The sequence below is a fragment of the Phallusia mammillata genome, chromosome 4 (genome assembly GCF_965637545.1).
Source record: "Phallusia mammillata chromosome 4, kaPhaMamm4.hap1.1, whole genome shotgun sequence".
Lineage (NCBI taxonomy): Eukaryota > Metazoa > Chordata > Ascidiacea > Phlebobranchia > Ascidiidae > Phallusia > Phallusia mammillata.
The window spans coordinates 18,772,877-18,795,769 of NC_137255.1; the positions used below are offsets into that span (position 1 = coordinate 18,772,877).

The 22,893-nt window shown below is 39.2% G+C and overlaps 3 protein-coding genes across 5 annotated transcripts in view; 1 reads left to right on the plus strand and 2 right to left on the minus strand.

The window, feature by feature from the left end:
- Positions 1-630: 630 nt before the first annotated feature.
- Positions 631-10,835, minus strand: LOC145223572 (uncharacterized). The gene is made up of 17 exons (XM_080089978.1): positions 10,649-10,835; positions 10,345-10,487; positions 10,208-10,268; positions 9,986-10,043; positions 9,869-9,895; positions 9,567-9,700; positions 8,997-9,088; positions 8,756-8,931; positions 8,596-8,688; positions 8,097-8,139; positions 7,954-8,034; positions 7,501-7,661; positions 6,572-6,691; positions 1,554-1,651; positions 1,370-1,494; positions 1,064-1,128; positions 631-995 (listed from the first exon to the last, which is right to left on the minus strand). Exons 1-17 carry the CDS (start codon positions 10,660-10,662, stop codon positions 780-782), a joined length of 1,707 nt encoding a protein of 568 aa, XP_079946104.1. The 5' UTR covers positions 10,663-10,835; the 3' UTR covers positions 631-779.
- Positions 10,836-14,310: 3,475 nt separating this feature from the next.
- Positions 14,311-15,855, minus strand: LOC145223297 (uncharacterized). Its single transcript, XM_080089702.1, has 3 exons — positions 15,501-15,855; positions 15,220-15,363; positions 14,311-15,083 (listed from the first exon to the last, which is right to left on the minus strand). Exons 1-3 carry the CDS (start codon positions 15,552-15,554, stop codon positions 14,880-14,882), a joined length of 402 nt encoding a protein of 133 aa, XP_079945828.1. The 5' UTR covers positions 15,555-15,855; the 3' UTR covers positions 14,311-14,879.
- A 233-nt stretch (positions 15,856-16,088) lies between these two features.
- The window catches only part of LOC145223291 (uncharacterized), a 45,092-nt gene continuing 38,287 nt past the window's right edge, over positions 16,089-22,893 (plus strand). The window contains exons 1-2 of one of the 3 annotated variants that reach the window (XM_080089690.1): positions 16,089-16,317; positions 20,663-20,748. In XM_080089690.1, the coding sequence (XP_079945816.1) occupies positions 16,285-16,317; positions 20,663-20,748 (119 nt within the window). In that variant the 5' untranslated portion in view covers positions 16,089-16,284. The remainder of the gene's footprint in view (positions 16,318-20,662; positions 20,749-22,893) is intronic. The other 2 variants (XM_080089693.1, XM_080089692.1) reach the window with 2 other exon arrangements.

A 22,893-nucleotide genomic window follows, 5' to 3' on the forward strand; every position in this document is an offset into this window, starting at 1 on the left:
GATCGGATAATCGTACATATATAGCAGTGGTCTTCAAACTTTTTTAAAAGCGACCCCAATTTGAAAAATAAATAAATCAGCATTTACATGCGACCCCACATTTTTCTGATAGGGAGAAAAGTGTTTCAAGTAATGCCGAAACTGAAACAACTTTCATGTAAATATGCCCGCTTAATTTTCAAGTAGACTTTTGCCAAGCTAATTCGCGTTAAAGCCCAACGGTTAGCAGAAATCAGTAAATTTATGTATTTTTCCCTGTACCCGCTGTATTGTTTTGGACACAATACTTCATTCATGGGGTCCTATCGCGTAACAATAGGTTGGACAACTTGTGATTTATATAGATTATTGCATCACATTGATTAGATTGTGACGCGAGGTATCAACATGTACTGCAAAACATGAGCAAAGACTGGGAACTAGAAAATAAACGTTTTTTGGTAATTTAAACGCCACTAAATTTAATTTATAGCGACCCCCAAAATAGTTTAGGCGACCCCACTTGGGGTCGCGACCCACAGGTTGAAGACCACTGATATATAGTATAGCTAAAAAGGACTATGTTAGTGAATCCAAATTTACGTACTGACGCAAAATGAATCTCTTACCTATTTAAACAAAAACAGGTAACCCAAAATTTGAAGTTTTATTTCTCCCCACGAAGAACAAGAGTAAAACTAAACAACGACCAAACATAAACTAACGTAACTCATTCAGCTTCTGCCAAACGCTCTACTTGCGTCTATTTACCACCGAACTTTTTGACATCTTTGCCTTCTTTACCTTGGTTTCCATCTTAACGACAAAATCTCCGTTAAAACACAAATCTGTTTGGATATGAAAATTATGACCAACGCCTTTACCGTGTCCTGAAATGCGTCAGCGGACGCTTGGCTCCTTGGTGGCGAAAAACGAGTTCTTGTTGACATTTTGCGCTTATTGCCAGCGACACCGGATGCTTTGTTGATACCAAGCTTAGCAGTTTTACTGGTTATCTGCAAAAGTTGAATAGAAGTAATGGTAAAAAATTAGGAAACGCTGTTCTGGCATGCGAAATACGAACCTCTGTTTCTGTTGCGGCTTTTTCGTCAGGTTTCCGCTTAAAATTTTCAACACTTGACAAGGGTTCTAAATGAACGACAAAAAGCAAAAGAATACATTAATTTTTTCACCTTTGCCAGTAACAATAAAACATTTCGGAAGAGTTTTGCTTGCCACATTGCCGTTTAAACATTAAAAATAAATTTTACTGGAACGCGAAATCAGACTAAACAGTTGTTAAAAGTTGGGTAAGATGATATGAATAACGTATACGTTTATTTTGTCGAGACGTTTTAGTTAGACCGTTCGAGGGAACTTCTTAAAGTACCTTTCACGTTTGATTCCTGACTAGTTGTAGCTTCTCCTCTCTGTCGAGCCAAGTTCTTCGCCACGTGTTTGATTTCGCGTTCAAACACTTGCTGCAGTTTCTCGTGGTCGATGGTCTTGCGCTGCCTGCATCGAACGGTCATAAGTAAGGTATCGTAACTTTGAACAAACCAACCCAATTAAACCTTTGACCCGTTTCCAAATGTACAATCTTCTCTTCCATCATTCGAGTCACAATCTTCTGAGCCATCGACCGCGTGCAGTTCATTACATTGCACACTTCCTTTTATGTAAATAAAAAAAATACTTAAGAGCAATTACACCAATCGCTAAAACATTCCTAAACAACACTGTCATTAGACGAAATAGTGCAAATGTTTACAACGGCAACCGTTCACATGTGAGCGTTGGCGGAGTCGCCCTAAAAATTCCAGCAATTCGTAAATTACCGAAATAAACATAAAAATCTGATTATGCCTTTAACGCGGTTGGCGTAACCAAAAATTGATGATGATTAAAAGCGCGGGGTGTGGGGTTCCCGCGGCGAAAAAAGTGAAACTTTCACAGATGGTAGATATAGGCCGATAATGTAGGAAAAAAAGCTTTCACACTATGCGAATCGACTAACGTTTGTGGTGACTAGACGCGAAAAGTGATTATCGGGGTTTTTACAAAGCACGCCTTGCAACGAAGTGTGTGATTAGTGTTTAATGATTCGAAAACGGGGTGTTAGTATCCGCAGTAAAAGAGTAACAGTTTTACAGATGGTAGAAAAAATCTCGCACCCAAAAGCGCTTATGTTTGCATGTAAATAAACTTGTTTTAAGTATGTGGTGACAAGGCCGGTGGCATGCCTTGATTTGTCAATGCATTGCTATAGCCTGTCAGCCTCACTACGTTAGTTAGATCAACAACGTAAAACATTTTTCCACAAGAGACATACTTCACTCGATAATTGCGCTTAACCCCAGGGAAAAAACCGGGGACTTTCCCGAATATAAGTCCCAGTGATTTTACGTTAGCCCACGGTTGGCTATTTGGTAATCTGTTCTTGATTGAGTTAAAGAATTACAAAACTAACTGACCACCCAGTGCTTAAGGGGCCGCATGAGTCTTCTCAGCACTTTTTTCCTAGGGTTAAATTGGATAATATTACTGCAAGGCAAACTCCTGACAGAGTTAAATGAAATGCAGTTTTGAGTATTTACCCATAGACGTTTGTTTAGCACTACGTGCAAACAGATAATATTTTGACATTCCGGATCTAAAACATACAAAAATTACCTATTGCAAGACGAGCAATCGTACGCCACGCCAGAAGTTGTTAACGAAACAAATGTCGCAATACAGATTAAATTTGAGAAAGCGGGAAGTGGGGTTGCCCGCTGAGAAAAATAAAATTTACACACATGTTAGTTAGTAATCTTTCCAATATGAAGGTATGGCCACAAATGCTTAGACACAATTTTCATTTGTGGTGCGCTGCAGTCACGGATAAACCAATGTTTTGCTATTCGAACTATGATTTAACTCAACGACGAACTCTGACATAGGCAAATAAAGTCAAAATGTATATTACAACAAGACGAGCAATCGTACGCCACGACAAAGTTATTAACAAACGTCGCAATAAAGATTAAATTTGAGAAAGCGGGGTGTGGGGTTGCCCGCTGAGAAAAATAAAATTTACACAGATGTTAGTTATTAATCTTCTCAAAATCAAGGTATTGACCCAAATGGCTTGACACAACTTTCGTTTGTGGTGCGCTGTAGTCACCGACATCGCAAACTACTGTTTTGCTCTTTGAACTATGATCGACTAATTTGACGCAACGACGCAGACTTGGACAACTAGATAATTCTAGTTGTCTAATTCGTCAAATTAGAGCAAAATGGCGGTAATTCTAGTTCTAATCTAATTTAGAAATGTCGAGTAAGCTCTAATTCTAATTCTAATCTAATTCACAGTTTTCCCCGAAACGCTAGTTTGTCCAACAGCATTTTTAGGCATGTGATACGAGTATGCGTTTCATGTCCAAAGCGCACAAAGCTATGTCAGTGTCACCAACAAGGCCAAACCACATCACTGAAACATGTGAACGAATTTCAGCCACCCCAAATTATATAGTTCAATACGTGCAAATCTTGGAGTTTAAATTTAAAATGTACTACAGTTGGTTGGTTTAAATCTAATTCTAGTTCGAATTCTAGTTTAATTTCTGGTTTTTGAGAAAATTCTAATTCTAATTTTAATCTAATTTGTAAAAACTCAGATGCTCTAATTTTAATTCTAATTTAGAAAAACGAAAATAAATCTAGTTGTCCAAGTCTGCAACGACGAACTCTTACATAGGCATTTTTTCCGTTTACACTAAAGTTTGTCGCTTTATAGTGATTGAAGCATCGTTTTCTATAATACTTCTTTCCGTCGGATTCAATCCAAGCGTCTAAAGCTGGGTGAAATTTACAAATAATCGGATAGCAAGCAGGTCAGAACGGTAAAAAACTCGACTTTATAATAAGTCTAACTTTTTTCATGCGGTTCGCGTACCCTGGAAGCTTCTGAGGACGAATTCCGATCAAGCCTTTTTATGTGTAAATATGGGTCAGGAACCCTATAATGGACCAGCATGACATGATTAGGATTAAACATGAAAAAGCGGGGTGTGGGGTTGCCCGCTGAGAAAAATAAAATTTAGACAGATGTTAGTTATTAATCTTTCCCAAATGAAGGTATTGACACAAATGGCTTGACACAACTTTCGTTTGTGGTGCGCTGCATCCACGGACATTTCAAACCACTGACGTAGGTATATATCTTTTCCGTTTACGCTACAGCATCGTTTTTATAATCCTTCTTTCCGTTGGGTTCAATTTAAGCGGCTAAAGCTAGGTCAAAATTACAAAAATCGGCTAGTAAAAGGGTCAGGACGGTTCTGAACATCAAGTAACATTTTTTCACGGGGTTCTAACCCAGGCGGTTTGACGATTCTCGCAAGAAATCGACCAACACGGCAAGTATGCATGATTAGGATTAAACATGAAAAAGCGGGGTGTGGGGTTGCCCGCTGAGAAAAATAAAATTTACACACATGATAGATAGGTCATGTTAAAAATGATAAGATGCGGGTACAAATGTCCGCACTCAACTTTCGTTTGTGGTGCGCTAGATCTACAGACGTCTTAAATCACGGGTTTGCGCTTTTAAACAATCGTCGATTAATGTGACGAAGTATTTTGACATGTTTCTCTGTCCGTTTACATCATCCTTTTTTACAATACTTCTTTACTTCCGATACAACCCAAGCGATGATAACATGATCAAGATTAAACACGAGAGTGGGATGTGGAGATTCCCGCTAAAAAAACGTCTAGACCTGATTTTTGTTTGTACTGTACGCGCGGCGGTCGCGATTATAGTCGCCCAATAATGCAACGAACTGTGACATGCCGTGTCAAAGTCGACAATGCCGTAGTTTAACAAGTTTGTCATTCAACTGGTGTGATGCTAAATAAGCTACTAGTTGTCAAAAACTTGTAATTTACTAATTGAACTTGTAATTTACTATGACAAGTTACTAGTTGTCAAGAACTTTGCTGCCGTTTCGCTCCCTAGAACGGTAGGGATTTTTTAAAGCTATAAATAAAATATTACGATCACACAAGCGAAAATGCACAAGAGCAGCGGGATATAATAAAATAATCACATGTGAACAAAAGCTTTACGTGAAGTTGCGTGCGCAACAATACAACATTGCAATAATTATCCCATAGTTGCTGATAAATTTGGACGTAATATGTCGCGGAAAACGGGGCTTAGGTTTTGCGATTCGTGACCTTCGAATTTGAAACCGTTGTATTAACTACTTCCTGTATTGTAAATACAACCGTTGTTTACGAACATAAAAATTTATACAGTAAGAGGTATCAGTATGTTTCGTATTCATTATAATGTTACCCAATTCTTTGGCTGCAGCAAAAGTATTGTATATGTTTGTGATATAGCGCATCTAAAATGACTTGAAAAAGTTTAATGATTCTATGGCTATGAGTATGAAAACTATGCATCCTACGTAACTATAACCAAACCCATATCAATCTAGCTGTATGTTCAATTGAAACGGAAAGTGCCAAACAGTAGTGTCGTCACGGTAGCGGTTTTCCCGCCTAATTGGGCTGGTTTCTGACATCGATTTGCGGGTTAATGTGACTGGTAGCCCGTTTGTTTTTGGGAGGCTGCGGGTTGTCAAAAACATTTTTTTACTTATTTTACATGCAGTTTGATATCAATTCGTATTTGCATGGTAAATCTCGTTTTAAATTTACTTCGTAGCTGTTTTATTTTTAAAAAAAAAGTAACCTGGCAACACTGCGTGTCAAAGTCGGTCTTAACTAGATTGGCTTTCGTCTACGAACCGGCAGTATTAGATGTAAATTGAGCGGGTGAGGTTACGTGGCCCGCCAACAAAAATAAAATTTTAAACAGTTGTAGATAGGTGCTGACTAAACCACAACAAAACACTCTCAAATAGGGCGACTCGTTTTTCGTTTGTGGTGCTCTGCGATAGATTTCGATATCGCTTTTTTCCAGGTTTTTTAACTACTAAACTGTTTTCATTCTTATCAAAACACTAACACTAATTGCAAGTTACTGTCCGCAAAAACAATAACACATATGAGATATAAAAATAAACCCATTTAATGGGTTGCGAACAGCAAACTTGCATGGGTGCGAACCGTTTTTTGTTGGGTGGTTAATATTTGGCTGACTGACTTTACATAAAACAACAAATGCTGATCGAAGCTTGGATTTTTTACAGTGCAACGTTATTATACTGATCAAATAGCTATATGCCAGTAGAACGAACGTATGCCTACTAACGTTGTTTCAGCTTTTTTATAAATAAGACCTGCTTCGCGGCAGCGTACGTTTGCCGACACCCTGTTTTAATGAAAACTTGCAATCAAACCAATGGCAGCAATCAGCCCATTTAGTGCACATTTTTTTAGTGATGTGCTTGTTACGTAAGCGGCAAGCGTTTCACCTTTTTTTCCACAAAGTCACGACCACACAATTCCGACGCACAACCGACGCGTTTTATCTCTTAAAGCGCATTAATCCATTGAGTGGATTAGTTACTTCCTTGTCGGAGTATGTGTTTTCACCAAACCGTTTTGTTTTATGTCCATCACTATAACTTACCGTCACCGTAATAGTTTGTTGGTCGAAGCAGGTTAGAAGAGTTCGTCTCCATAAGCATAATTCTTGCTGTCGATGTTTGTCAAGACCTGGCAATCTTGGATCCGTGCATAGTACGTTAACCTGCGCCAAAAAACGCAATTAAAAGAAGTTTACAATTTCGGTCTCCCTTCTACACAAGTATCCAATACAAAATAGACTTTGATATTACATGAGTTTAACACTTCACGTGTGTATACACGGGTGTAACTGATGTGGCCTTCATATCACTGATGATGGCATGAGCATTTGCCGAAACGTTTGAAAACTAAAGCACAGTGTTTGTTTAAGGTGTTTTGGGGGACCGAAACGGTCCCCCAAATTTCTCCAGCGGTTTCCCAAAATTTGGACTTGCAAGCAAATAAGCAAATATGGCTATTTTTTGGTATTTAAATGAAACACTTGCGGTCTCTTAAAACTACTCAGCGGTCACCCAAACCAAACCTTAAAAAAAACCTGCTAAAGCATGTGGCTTTTTACGTCTATTTGGGCCGTTATTTTCACCATTAAACTTGTCAACAGATCCGTGTATACTGTATAGTGTTCCAAATATTACATGACATTTTCGAAATTACTAGGCATATATGGAATTGACAAATTTTTAGTCTTCATTCCGTAAACTTTCCGTTTTATTTCGCGTGAGACATTTCGAAGTGTAAAAATTACACACATGCACCAAACGTTACCCGAATGTTTTTTTTGCGTTGGCATTTACGTATGTACAAAGACAGAAAAAAAACGATCGTTCAAGACTTTAAAGCGGAAATAAAAATTTTAGAAAGCTTTGTAAGACTTTGAGGGTGCTGTATAATATAATTTGTTGCAGGTATTTGCATTGTTGTTTTAAGAAATTTAGCATTTGCATTGTTTGGTTAATGTCTAGTTAAACTTACTTTTTCGCTGCATATATGACAAGAATGTTGCTCTGGCGTTTTTGCGTTGTCAGGCACGCAGAAGCATATCGCGTGTTGCCAGTAGTTACAGCGTGAACACAGAATCATTGTCCCGTCATCGTCACAGTCTCCACATGGACAGCGAACACCCAAACTCGAAACTGTTTAGCATAACGAAGTTCACAAGACGGTTTAAAACAATTAGGCGTATGTAAAATCTACCCGTTTTATTCTTTCCCAAACAAATGAGTGGTAAACAGCGTAAGTTTCGGTATAACTTGAAGTATGTTTACCTTTAGCTGCTTACTGTATAGGGCCCGCACGGCAAGTCGCATTAAACGTGCTTTCTCACATAAGTTATAAGTAGCACAGAGGTTTATCTCAAGCGCTGGGGATGTGCTTAAATTGCACCATCAAGCAACAAACAAACCCACAAAATAAGTTAACTTGGACCTGTCGATCCCGATTCCCCGTTTATCTCTGCCCCTGATGAACTGCCGCTTTCCTGATGTTTTATATCTGCAAAATCAGTTAAAAAACAAAGTCATGTAAAAAGCTGGTGTATAGCCACAATTTATAGTCGAAAAGTATCCCACCTTCAGTTGTTGCTTTCGCGTCTTTTCTTGTGGAGTTTAAATCCTAAAAACGTAAATAAATTTTATCGAAACAATAAAGTCTTAGCTATTAAAAATCACGCAGCCAGGCGAAACACTGGGCCTAAGAACCGCGTTTCTTAATCTTTTACGCGGCCACTCATATATCAAGCAAAAATAAACAGCAACGTATTTTTGTGAAAGTTTTACAATGTCAAAGAGACAATCGTTAAGTAGCAACTACTTTCTGCAAGAATTCGTAACACGCAATTAAACAGACCCAGGAGTTGTGAAGCGATGAGTTATGTGCGAGCGCACCACAAACAGAAAAAATATTGACACAGGTTGGTCGACGCTGACTCAAGTATAGCGCTATTCTACAAACTGTTAAAATTTCAAATTTTTTTCGCAAGCTGAGGCTTGTGTTGTTTCATCAAGCTCCCCGTCTTTGTACAATGTTGGCATATACAAGAAAAATAAACAACAACCAAAAACGTTGAACCTTGTAAACACTTGTTGCTTGCGACAAATTGCAATCATACTGGGAGTCATCCAAACTGGTCGACATTTGCTTGGCGTCTTCGTTGACCTCGTTCTAACAAAAATCAAACTTCATAATAACGAAAGTAAAAAACCACAGCGGTAATATTCAATATATAAACCATTTCCATTTCGCCGTTTCGAATATGGCTTCGTCCAGCTCGTGCCCTTAGTTTCACCGTCGCGTAGGGAGTCAGGATTGATCCAACCTTTATACGCACATTATCAATTGTAAACTGAAGAGAATCCTTTTCGGCGGCTTCTACGAAACCAGGTGGCTGGTAATCTTTAGGCGTCGCTGTAATTTTACGTAAAATATATTTGGTAAATTTTACACTGTGTCATATAACGTCACAAGCATACTTTGGTCGTAATACAGAAGACGGACGGTCATCACGGCGTTTTCCGGCAAGTCGTCAAGACTGTTAGTGAGAACTATCAAATGTCGTAGCATTCTAATAGAAACGGTGTTATAAGATTAACAGTATTTAAGGATCGCGCAAAAAGACATCGGTTTTTAACTTTCTTTTGCTGAGGTTCTTCAACAATATAAACTATTTACGCAAACATGGTGCAACTGGTTTGATGTTAATTTTGAACTTTAAGAGTCCAACCATGGGTGAAATATGCGGTGGTACTAAATACGGCATGTGGCCGCATGTGACCGCATGCTACCGCATGTGACTGCATGGCTGGAATCTATGAAGGACCTGAATATGCTTTTACGAAAAAATAATTTTGCGGACTTTTGAAAGCGCTGACGTTTAAAATAAACCTAGAATCTGGTCTATTTTACCGTTGATGGGGCTGGCATTCTTACATTTCACATACCATGGTGTATTTTAAGAGGAATCACATGCGGTATAACATGCCGCCACATGCGGTCACATGCGGTATTTAGTACCACCCTGAAATATGCTATAAAATTCATACTGTTTTGCCGATTCTTTTGTGTTTTGCTTGGTAGGCAGACTAGCAGATTGCGAGTCTTCATTTCCCACTTTAACGGTGGCTTGTACGCTTCCGTCGTGGTATGTAAAGCCGAAAGAATAGGTTTCAATGACGCTCTGTATAATAAACATGGTTTGCGTCTAAAAAGATGACATTTGGTAATGGTACCACAGCTGAATTGAAACACAAAAAAATCCCCGGCAACTGCACATAACAAGAAGGCAACTGCACATTGATTTTCACTAACACATACTCTTACTCTATACGTACTGTAATACACTTACTTCGGTGTTTTCAGAATCTTGCATAAACTGCCAAAACAAAAAAGCACAACATGTCAATGCAGTAATAACTTTTTTACCCATTGTCCCGTGTGAATATTTGTCTTTTCGTATACTTACCGCAAAAATGAGCACGCGAAGGTATTCATGCTCCAATGCATCGTACACCCCTTTCATCCTAAATTGTTACATCATAATACGTAGGCGTCAACAATGCCAAAGCAATGCATAAATATTGTTTAGACTTACTTACATCAGTATGATGCTGTTTGTAATTAGCCCAATCTAAGTCATGGCAACAAACTTTCAATTTGTAATATTTAGAAACATGAAACTACATACCAGTTGACGACTTGGTTTGCGCCTTCGTGACCTTGTTCCTTCAGTATTTTAAGTGCCAAACCTGCATGAGGCAAATGCATTGGTTGAAAAAATGCTAGTGGCTATTACGCTATATTGATTCTCTGAACAAATGTCACCTTCAAATTTTCGATCAGAAAACGCTGATTCAGGAAACACATTTCGTATGTAAACGATGTTCGAAATTCCAATTGCTAACATGCGTTTGATAAATATCTTACTTTCAACCTTGCTTAGCACCTCTTCCCGGACATTTGTTTTGCTAAGGTGTAATACAAATGTTAAAAAGCCGCAGCAAAGTTATTTTCTGTCAGCATTATAGTAGTATTTTACAAGCTGCTTTAAGGCAACTAAAGTCAGACATAAGTACATAACTGCTGTAACCAGTGTAGAACTTTTGTTGACAACAAGCATTGTTCTTACCATTGTTGCAACATTGAATCTTTGTTCTAAGTCTTCTCCGTGCAAATCAGATTGCTGCGAATTAGTTTTAAAATTCAGAACTAGTAATTCTTTGCGAAACTGACTTTTGCACACCGTGCGACGTAAAAACAAAAGTAAACAAAGCACTGGAATTTTTGGCGGTTAATGAGCATGTTCGAACGGAGGAGCTCTACGTAACATTCCGTTTTTACACAATATCCATAAGATGTGTTTTAAATTTTGCACAGTTTTTTCCGTGTAAAGTCAAATCAATATTGTTTTTATTCAATATGGTTTTTAAATATTGTGTAATCAAGTTTTATTCAGCCACTGATTTAGACGTTTTTCCGTTAACTTAAAACAAATGCTTGGGTGTAGGCTACTACTTGTATATCTCATAATGAAATATGTAGCTTAAAATTTAATCTTAACTGTTTGGCTTTAAGCATAAAAGCTTTCACTTCTGTTACGGAATTATTTCGGCAGCTTCGGGAATACGGCTAAACGGTCTTTCAGATGGCGACGTTAAACTCGAATCGACCCCTTTTGCCTGATTCTATATGTTAAACCAAAACTGCCTCCCTAATTCGGAAACTGCCCGAACCCTGCAATAACGGCTCACCACAAAGCCAATGAAAGACCACAAACTGGTTTCACTAATGGGCGCCTTGTTTAAGTAAAAGCGATAAAATACACTGGCATACAACAACACGTACTTCCAACTTCGATACGTTGCGCTCAATAATCAGTAAACGCCAGTACAGTACAGAACAGAAACCAACAGGTCTAACTCACACGACGCCCAGAGGAAGACTGACCTTCATTATTTTACTCGCACGTGCGACGCGGCCACGTACGTGGAAGAAACAATCACGTGACGACCAAAGGCACACCCGGGTTAGGATACAACAATCAAACGTAAATTAGTGGCGGGGAAAGGGCGATCATACAAACGGAGAAAAGACAACTATTACAATATAAAACAAATAGGTGAATGGTGTGTAGTAAAACAAGATATATACAGTGTGTGGTAAAACAAGATATATGCCGTGGAAATATGATATAGTGAAAATATGATTGGCAAAACAAACCGATTAAACACAACAATAATAACGGGTGGTAAAACAAGATATATGCCATGGAAACATGATGTAGTGAAAATATGATTGGCAAAACAAACCAATTAAACACAACAATAATAACAGAGTTAAGTGCCAGGATACCCAATAGGCAACGCTTCAAATAAAACGATTATAAGTGCACGTAGGTGTGTGAAAATAAAGGAGTTAACCAGCTCATTATTACAAACGGTGAAAGTGCTAAAAATTCGCCACACTTCTAAGCAAAAGACCAACTTTCTCCTACCATGCATGCTAATGCATTTGTTAAAAGGTGAAAAAAATATCAGCAGTTTGTAGGTTGTGAATAGTTGTTAGCCTGTAGTAGGCCCAAATATGTTTCCCCAAAAATTTTCAAAAGATATATTGAAAGAGTTAGCAAACGCAAAACAAGCTTTAATATTCCGAATTGCGTCTTAACAACGCAGCGTTTGTGTGCTTTTATGAGACGGAACAGTGCGGAGCTTAGGCGTTCGCCGTTGTTCGTGCAAAACAGAAGATAGCTCAGTTTCTGGATGCAAGGAACTCAAATTCCATTCAGGGCAGTGATGGGATTCAGTCAGTTCGCACCGGTTCTATAGAACCGACACACGAAATTTTATGAGATCAGCGAACAGGTCAGCATTACTGGTTACTGTATATGACTTTTTGTAACAGAACTGGCTGAAAAATATGACTTTTGTGATTGAACTGGCTGACAAAAAAATTGAATTCCACCACTGATTCAGGGCCCTAAAGGCACTCAAAGGCCGCACACGACAAAAAAAATGCAGTATAACAAAACGGTAATTAAATTCCAGAACGTGTATTACATTTAGTAGCCTACATTTACAACAAAAAGAATATGACAAAAAATATTCGTCGATTGTAAGCCGCCCACGATTGTAGGCCTCATGCGAAATAATGTAATCCGCACTTTGTGATGTTAGATATATGATTGTTTTATAACACTTCTTTATGTTGCTACGTATAACAGCTATTCGTACCCGAAAGCCAACATGCAAATCATTTTAAAATCGTAATAAATTAAAAAACGGGACCGTGGAAATAATATCAGCATGATATATTATTGTAAGCTGTCTTCGATTATAACCCGCCCTCATTCGTAAGCCGCACAAGCTGTAGGGTAAAAAAACTTGGCGCTTAAAGCAAAACACAACCTTAAATTTTGAAATGCGGCGCGGTCGGTACAAAAATTACTGAAGTAAGTGATGCGACCCGCGTGTCAGAGGCCCCCTGCTTTATACATATGGGTATAGTAATTGGCATTTTTAAGCCTCATTACTCCGTTTAAGCGATAAAATTGGCTATCTTTTTGTATTGGTGAGCACGAAACACGCACAATAACAGCGTAAAATAAGTTGAAACGATTAGGATTAAATGTGAATAACGCGGGGTGTGGGTTTCCCGCGGTAAAAAAGTGAAACTTTTACAGATGGTAGATATGTCGAAAAATTGTAAAACATAGCATAGGTAGTCGACGACTCGCCTAACGTTTGTGGTGACCCAAACGCGTTCATTCAACCACCTAATATCGATTTAAAACTATGTTAGTTTTATTTAGGTGATCGTAGCTATAGGACTTTGTTTTCAAAATTGTCTGTGAAAAAAATGTGAAACTTTTACTGCTGCTATTAGAAGCAGAGTCTTTTGCAATGCACAGGTTTTACGTCAAAGCCCGAAACAAATAGATGCCCCAAAAACCAATGGATATGCCTGTGCTTCGTCTCCAATTGTCCAAGAACTAAAGGAAGCGACTATCCAAGCATTAAGTTTGTTCAAATCGCGGTAACGCAGAGCCGCGATAAAAAAATAAGTTTCATACTATCGTAGGTATGGTGCAATGAAAAAAAGCGAAAAAATGTGTTTTTTATCAAGCCACTCGCTTTTCGTTTGTGGTGCTCTGCGCCAAATGTGCGACCGTTTTTTGGACATGTTGTGATTGCAAGTATACATCACAGTGTTGGAACAGACTATGCGTAACAAAACAGCCCTAATACGATTCCAATAACTCGATTGGTTTTCGTCCAGCCGAAATAATAAAACTATTGCACAAGAGACTTCTGGCAGGTGCTTGCAAAAAAAATTGTGTAACAGTCAGACAGATCACTTAATGGACGAGCGCACCACAAACGAAAATCTTGCCTGCAAAATCCGGATATTCAGCAGTGTTTCCAACAAAGTACCAATCTACAAACTGTAAAATTTTAATTTTTCTTAACAGACTGAGGTCTGTGTCTATCATATCAAGCGTTTCATAATCCTATGTGAACTGGCTCCTTTTTTTCACTCAAAAAAAACACATACAGAACTTTTCAGACACTTGTCAGCAGGATATCTTGTTGTTATTAAACTGGCATAAAGATTTTTTGCATCCTCACTGGCCCCAATAAAAAAAACAAGATGCAAATGTAGTTCTAACTATTTGCTTCAGTGGTTATTTGGCAGTGGTTCTCAAACTTTTTAGGCATGCGGTGCAATAAAAAACTAAAATTTCCTTCCGTGGCACACTTCGCAGGTAAAGATAACAAGAGTTGTTCAAAGAATGATAATTTTCAAGTTTATTGCAGTGGTTAAGGATGCTTTTAATTACCAACAACAAAATATCACGACACATTTGGAAATCTTTAACAGCATACCAGTGTACCGCGCCACATGTTTGAGAATCACTGTTCTATGGAGATCAAAGTGGCTTTTATTTCTACATCTTCACTTAAGGCATTGATTTAGAAACGTACGAAGTGATTTGCCAAAAAAGTAAAACACCTGGAGAAAAATGTTATTTTTTGATCCGACAATTTACACTGAGGTGATTCTAAAATAAATCATACAAGGTGAAACACATACACACCATAAACCACACATTGCATGTAATGTTTGCTTAAATTGCCTTCTATATTATTGGTAATTGGTATAAAAAGCACTCAAGCCTTTTATTTGCAGTTAAAACTTTTAGGAAAAAAAAAACTTTTTAGCAGCTGATGTGAAGTTGTATGCCTTACTACCCTATCTCTTTTTCCAAAACATTAGTCATACTGCATTCCAAGAGGTTTGTCAAATGTATAAAAACTACAAAACTTAATAAAATGCAGCATTACAGCTATGTGTTGGTGTTATGTGGCAGAATCAGAGTCTGATGTGTTTGCTTTTGGGGAGCTACTACTTGAACTACTAGAATCAGAAGATGATGAAGAATCTGTATCCGAATCTGATGAGGAGTCTTCTGATCCTGAGGAATTGTTTGATGATGAGGACGATGATGAAGATGAGCTTGAAACAGATGAGGATCTTTTCCTTTTTTTAATATCTTCATGTTTCTGAAAAGTTTGATTTAAGATATGGTGATAGTGTTTTTCATCTTGTTACATACAGAAATCTCCTTTTTTACTCTTTATAGTCATGTATGTACAACTATTTTTATATTGTTGCTTGTATAGTTTAAATCCCACTTACATTTTTTAGTTTTCGCTTTTCTGCTTGCTTGAGACTTTTTTGTAGCTCATGAGATCTGGAAGTCCTGTGGACATATCGCCGGGAATTTTTACACTCATAAGTCCAGTGTCCTTTCTGCAGGCACTTTTGACAAGTAACATTTTCCTGTGTACAAGAGTTTTTTTTGTTATTTCTTGAATTGATAAAACCATCAGAATGCTAGTTCTTAAAGAAGTTTTAAAAACACAAGGCTGTCTGTATAACGCGGAAGTAACCAAAGTAGAACATATTTATTATTGCACCTTAGAAAGGTTTGCTTGTCTCTGTTGAAGAACAGCCATCCATCTTGACGACATAGTGTTTCTTTTAAAGTAACAATACAGTTTACAGGTATAGCTGTATGGCTGAGGTATTGTACAAGCCTTTGGCCGACTCTTGCTTACTGTATTGGTAATTCAGTTGTACCATTTACGCTCACGATTTCCAGAAATTCACACTAAGTGGTGTGTGCATACGCTTGCAAGTAAATTTCCCACACAGTACATATGTTTTGTCAGGTTTACTACAGAATACGAGTGGTTTATGCCAGTTGTCTTGTTCGCGATGTTACTCACTCGTACCAGTTCCACTGCCTCTGTTCGGTTTTGTGCATAGCGTCAACAATATTACATGAGTCGTTGTGTAAAAAATATATTTATTGTCATGATGTGATGATTTTTAGTGGCACGGTTTTCTGTGTTAAGTTTAAATGTTAGTACCTGTACTAAGATACCAGCATGTAAAACGTAAAAAATGCGTTACAGAATATGTTTTAGGCAACATTGATTGCACGAGGCGCTAGAGCGCTATCTCGTGCGCGCTGGTGCGAATCCACTCACACCAGCGCGCGAGGGTTGAATCACTTTATTTGCTTAGAGCTGTCCTCGCGGGAGGAGTGCTTGTACGAAGTGTTTTAGAACCAGAACAGAAGCTTGTCCAAAACCCTTCGCGACTCTTGAATTGCTTTGTTCTTTTCCGAGGTCTTAATGTGGAACTGTTTTGTTGTGGACCAAACGGAATCTGCTTAATTCATTACCACCTTGACCGATGTCCGGAAATAACAAGCACTCAGCGAATGCCGTAAGTACAGTTGTTTGTATTGTTGACAAATTTAAAGCTCGTTGTAAAATACAATACATACTAACCTCTGTTGTAAATGCAAATAGGTGATTATTACCAGCACAATAATGGCGAATGTTGTTGATATAAACCTTGAGTTTCACAGTACGCCAGGCCCATTGAAGGCGCCATACCGAATCAGTTCATCTAAACCTTGAGTTTGTTGTTGATCAAATCTATTCATTATCTGGTGTGTTTGTCGTTTTGACTTTGCTAATATTCACTTAGTTGCCATGGTTTACAAATTCAGATCTAAACCTTGCTGATCGGTGTAGGGAATCTTACCTTATAACGCTAAACAAACGATGTTTAAACGGTGTTTTGTTGGCTGATGTAGACTTAATAATATGCGACGAATCAGAAATGTGACAGCTCTTCAGTGCAAGTGTATTACATGGAATAATGTGGTTCTTACAGCTTGCGGTAGCAACAAAGCAATTACGCTGTTTAATAGGTTCACGCTTTTGTTCCGTTGGCTTTGTGTGCCTTTTGCCTGCGGGTGTATTGCTGTCGTCAAAACACTCGATTTGGCTCATAATATATCTATTTGTTGCAATACACGTCGAAGTTCGTTAGGCGTCGTTTTCGGACTCAGTCGTTTGTCCACCTGCATTAATACGGTATTAACCTTCATCGGTAATCCGTAATGCTTTGCGAAATGAAACTGCATTACGTCAATGGATCTTGTGTTTTTTGGTAGCGCTACAAACTATTATTTACTACAGGCCAAAACATTACATTACCCAATTTGGTTTAAGTTGTGCTTTGAGCCAAAGTCTTAAATTGGCCTAGGCCAGTGGTTCTTAACCTTTTTTCCTTGCTGCACCCCTTTCAAATCACCAACCAATTTTCGCACCCCCTTACAAATCACTAACCAATTTTCGCTCCCCCTTCTGTAATTGCTTAAATAGAATTGACCTAACCAACCTTAATGATTCAGCATCCCCGCACCCCCTAGGAACAGTTCTCGCACCCCTTGGGGGTGCGTGCACCCCAGGTTAAGAACCCCTGGCCTAGGCTTTTTTTTCTTTTTAGTTTCTAAGTAACTGTAATCCATTTGAAAATAAACAATTCCTGCATCTTATGCGCTGTTTGAAAACAGAACCTGATGCAGGCTTGACTTCCTTGGTAGCAGCAGAGTAAAAACGTTTCTCAATCATTTTTAATCTTTGTAATCGCAAATAAGCCAATTAAACAGGGAAAGTGCCAAAAATGGCGAGCAGACTACTGGAGAAGCGGCAATTAGCACTGGTACCGAGCGATTAAGGTCGACTTGACTATAGGAATCTTTGGTGCGCGGGTTTTACCTCCCATGAATTGCCCACACCGGAGTTACTTAATGAGATAAATTTCGCATGTTCTCCTGTTCGTTTAGCAGGATTTGGACCTGGATTGAATTGTGATCTGTAAACATTCGGCAACAGGGCTTCTTAACTCATTACAAGGTCTTGTTCCTTTAAATACCATCTCGACATTCGTTAACTATATCTTGACATCACACATTAAAGTTTCACTAAATCCCTCTTCGGTTCAGAAATGTGGTTGCCACATGAACATATTGATGTTTGGTGCAGCACCAAAAAAGCATTTATTGTACAATAGGCCTACATATTTCGGTATACGTTTCTTCTTTTGGAAATATGTTCCTCTTTAAATACGCGTTAAGTGCATGGAATCGCATCAGAGGTTTTTACCTTTTCGTTTTAATTGCGTGATAGTTTATTTTTACACAGCGGTTTGCACGCAAGCAAATTAATTGCAAATACGTAAATTTGTATACCGATACCTATTTTGCATGTTGTCATTTCTGTAGTCCGAATTGGGATTCTGTATTATGGTTGTAATCGGATCATAGCATGCGTTTAATAGTGTCTGATTCCTACACTTCGCGTCACGGAGTCTGGCTTATCAGGCACCGGGTCCAACTACCGAAATCGGCAGACAAAGTATAATCTCCAATTATGACATAATCGAGTGGCAGCCTGTGTTGTTTGGTTGATTGACGTTGCACTGAACAGTGACAAATCACTGCAGCGACTCCTTTGTGTTGACATTTGACTTGACTAACATGCTTCGCCTGGCATATGGAACAAGTAGTTTGTGAGTGCCAATGCGCCAAATAGTAAATTCTTGAGAATATGCGATGTTGCACATAAACTGCAAAGAGATCAATATTTACTTGCTTGTGCTACATTTTATACCATAGCGTATATGTACCTAATGAATTGTGCAAGGATAAGTGTTGTTTTATAGATTTGCTGTACAAACAGTTGTTTACATTTCACACCCGATGTACAAAACAAAACTTCATCGTATTGCGAAAAAAACTAGGATTTTAAACAGAGAACTGTAAGAGCACCAACTAAACTTCACTATTCGCATGCGTTTCCCTAATTTAGTTAGGTAAGATCCTACGTGCCATGAAATTAAAACGTGCAAACCGGGGCACATAGAGAATCGTATACTCCTGGAGTAGACTAGATTAAGTTTTTGGTTCTATGACTCTCGCCCAGGAGAATTGAAATTCGACCTGATCTGCTTCTCGCGTCAACTGACCTACTTGGAGTGGAGAGATTTCGGTCTCGTAACGGCCCAAGAACTAATCACCCAGTGTTTGTGTTCATATCCCGGCTTGCCCTTGCAATTGACTCCGACACGTCCTGGTAAAGACCTTGCGCGGCGGCATAGCTCGGCCTTTAATCCTGCAAATATCTCTGGGAGAAAGTCGACGCCCGCGCATAAATACGATGCTTAACTGTCAGTCAGAGTTGACGAGTCGCGTAGCTACAAACACGAGTTGTGTTGTGCATCAAGCAAAAGTCTTCCGAGCTGGTATTCGTCGTAACTGGCTTCTAGACCAGTGGTCGGCAACCGCCGGTCCGCGGCCCGGTACCGGTCCGCAAGGAGATCGTTACCGGTCCGTATAATTTTTCAGGTTAAATGCTTTAAAACATTTTGCCTATGTATCCCGGAGATGATAAACTAATTTAAGCGTTTTTATTGGTAAATATTTGTAGTTTTTTGAAGACCGGTCCCGATAAAATTTCACTTTCAAAAACGGTCCGCAGTGCAAAAAAGGTTGCCGACCCCTGTTCTAGACCACCGCCTGTTTTAACTTTCAACGGCAACAAACGCACTTCAAAGTTCCAACGTCAAAAAGAAGGGAGGGAGTGGTATTTACGTTTTATGGTTTCAAAATATCTCGTTTATTTGCTTGGTCGTGTTCTACATATCTTTTATCATATGTGGACAGAATTTTATTTCATCTCGAGAGATATTTAAAGAATCTTGACTGTTATAGGTGGTCCATTAGAGGAATGTTCTAAATATTAAAATTCCATAATGCCTAAGCATATGGGTTGCAAACAAAAACCTCTTTGAATCGACCCACACTTGGTTTGGTTGCCCTTATTTTTCGGACCAAAATTATCAATGCCCCTTTTCCCAACGTCGAAAGGCGTTTATGCGCACGATTCGATGTACTCTAGCCGAGAGTTCAACCAACTCTGAATAGCGCTGTGGTGAATGATTCATTCTGCTCTAGTTTGGTGTACAATTGCATTTCTCATTGCAGAAAAAGACTTCATAACAAACGCCGTCACACCACCTAAGATATAATTGACGCTTATTTAATTCGAGGGTATCAAGATTTCACATTTTACCGTTGACGCACACATCAAGATTTGATCTATTGTGCTGAAACTCACGAAAACATGTTTTTAAAAGTGTAACTAAAGTTAAACTTCAGATACTTGGCAGACCGACCTGTATCACATACAATAATCTACGATCATGTTTCACAAGTTTGCCTCGGTTAAAGACAAGGTCAAATGCGCGCACGGCTCATTATGTACGCTTCGGCGGTCGTAAAACATCTTTTTGCGTCTTGTGCTTCACCGCGACCTCAATGACAATAGTGCAAGTGATTTGCTGCGTTGTGTACCAATCTCGAATAGTAATTACGACCTGCGTGCGTCTGTATGTGACAGACCATCACACATAATGTCTTTCCGCCGTATGTGCCTTTGTCTTGAGATTACAGCAAATGTTGTCCTTTGACGAGCAACCGTTGCATGACCTTCCGGTTTGACTTTAAGTAGTTATTAATTCTTATTCTGAATGGCTAAATTGTGTACAAACTGTATCTGTGTGTATAATCAAAGAAGAAACAAGTCACGGGGTATAAACAAGTCTATTTTGGTATCCAAATGTATACAAATCAGAAATCCCGCTCGTGATCTAAGTTTAATCATTAGGTGGTACGAGTCTATGTATTGAATGATACCTCTTGTTTTCTGTTATTCAGTTCGAAACGCTGAGTGCATTCGTGATCGGCAAACAGTGTCTGTGGTGTGGAGACCGCTGCCCCGGATTCGCCCTTCATCCCTGGAGGTGAGTCGATTTTCCAAGTCTCTCCTGCAAACTGACAGATTTAGACACTGCGTGGCCTGTGAGTAATGCCTGCGGCTGCGACTAAAAGCAGGCGAGTGCCGACGTTGGTGTCTCCAAGGGCACTCGGGCCTTGATCAAGTTAATAAAGCGGTCTGGAGTTAAAACGAAATCGACCAAATTTAATACAGAGTCAAAAGTGTTGATTGATATGGGTTTCCTTTCTGTCGCTTGCTTCTTTAAAGCCATTAACCCATGTGTTAACTATATGCTGCCATGTTTACATATGGAGCAATACCATGGTGCAGAGTCGGCCAACTCGGTTGGTGGAACAATGGTCACGTGTGTGTGGACGCAGCCGCGCGAGGTTGATGTTGAGTGTTAATAATTGGAACGGTCGCAACGATAAGGCCAGGCTTTGAAAAGAACCGCAGACCGTTCCCCGCCCCGCGTAAGGCAATGTTTATTCACCAGTACACCATAAACCTGACTGATATATCGCGCACTTTTTTGCACAGTTTTTTACGAGGCCCGCTCGCTGCATTGTGAAATTACCGGCCTTAAATCTATCTGCGACTGGTACTTGCAGTTTGCGCGAACAAACCAGAAAAAAATCGAAAAACAATGTTTGTCGCCGTGCGTCTCACTATCGGACAAACACAGTCGCTTTCTTGCCGATCGCTGTTTGCTCTTGTCTGCCGAAATCGGGTTGTCATGGTAACGCCTTTGTGTGCCAAATTTCTTGTTTTCGAGCTCTGCGACACACCCCAGTGGCGGGCATCGTGAGCAGCATTAACATTTAGCTCTAATTCGCTTTAAGTAACTTCGAGAATAAATAATGATTCTGCTGAATTTATGAAATTGTTTCTGTAAGAGTGTGTATTTTAAAGCAGAAGTGAAAAAAATACCGCCTTGTGCTCACGCCCTAAAAACTTAAACAGTCGTTTCCATAAGACGACAAACTATCAATATATCATGTTAAATGCAAATATGAAGAAATAATACATATAAAGGCGGCCGATTTGCAAACGTCGCTGACTTGTGGTCGTCCGGAACCCCAGAAAATAATAGGAATGTTATTCCTGCTTCAACCATCAATTTCATATCCATACATCTGTGCGACGATCAATCTTAAAACTTCACCCGGGGATTCGCGGTCCGCACCTCTGCGCTCGCCAAAACCTTTCCTTTGCCTGTTTGCGCACCTGTCAATTACGATCAAAATAGATTCACGAAGGCCGCGCTCCCTGTCAGCGTTGATAAAATTGTTTACCAGCGTTTTTTGTTCCAGTGGTATTCAATGTGCTTGTTCGATGACATGAATATGTCTGTTCGATTCTGCTATTGTGCTACAAGTGCAAACACTCGTGGCTAATCAAATACTACGTGTTTTCGGAACTTTACGAAAAACAAACTTTTCTTGCATTCCACCCAGTCATGAGATTATTTTGATGTCTACGAAGCTTTAAACGTTTTTCATACTTTTTAAAGATTGCATAAGATTGAGGGGGGCCGCACACACTGGTTTTTCTTCGTACAATGTTGACCAAAATGTCGTTTACTGGAGAATAGCTTATCTTTGTTTTGTATTTTTGTGGTGCTCTTGGTGGTGTTACCGATTTGCACTTTAAAACCTACATCACTTTTGCTGTCGACTGCTCTCGTATACATAACGCGTTTATTTAATTCTGCGAACTCCCCTTGCCGGAGTTGTACAACCACAAAAATACACATTACCTCTTTGAAGATGGTATTTGGCAATTTGGGCAATGGCTGTGTTCGACAAGGGGTTTGCCTCCGCTGCCTTGACGCAGCAGCTTCGCCGTAATAACAGGGAAATTAACATACACCACCCAGTTAAATACACAGTGCAGCAATACTCCACCTTCAGCTAACACTGGCATTAAAAGTAGACTTATTTGGGTTTCGGCCTATGTACCCTAACTTTTGTTTGAGAAAAACGTCATCTTGGCGACCAAGTGCACCTATTTTGCACAATATATTTAAGGGAATCTGTAATTACAATGCTTGTACACGGAAAGCTTCTGTATTTTATGCCGAGGATGCCTGCCAGAATGACAAAGAATCAAACGTCTACAATACCGTTCATGCTGAGACCACCTCACAACACCCACTTGCATTATAGGC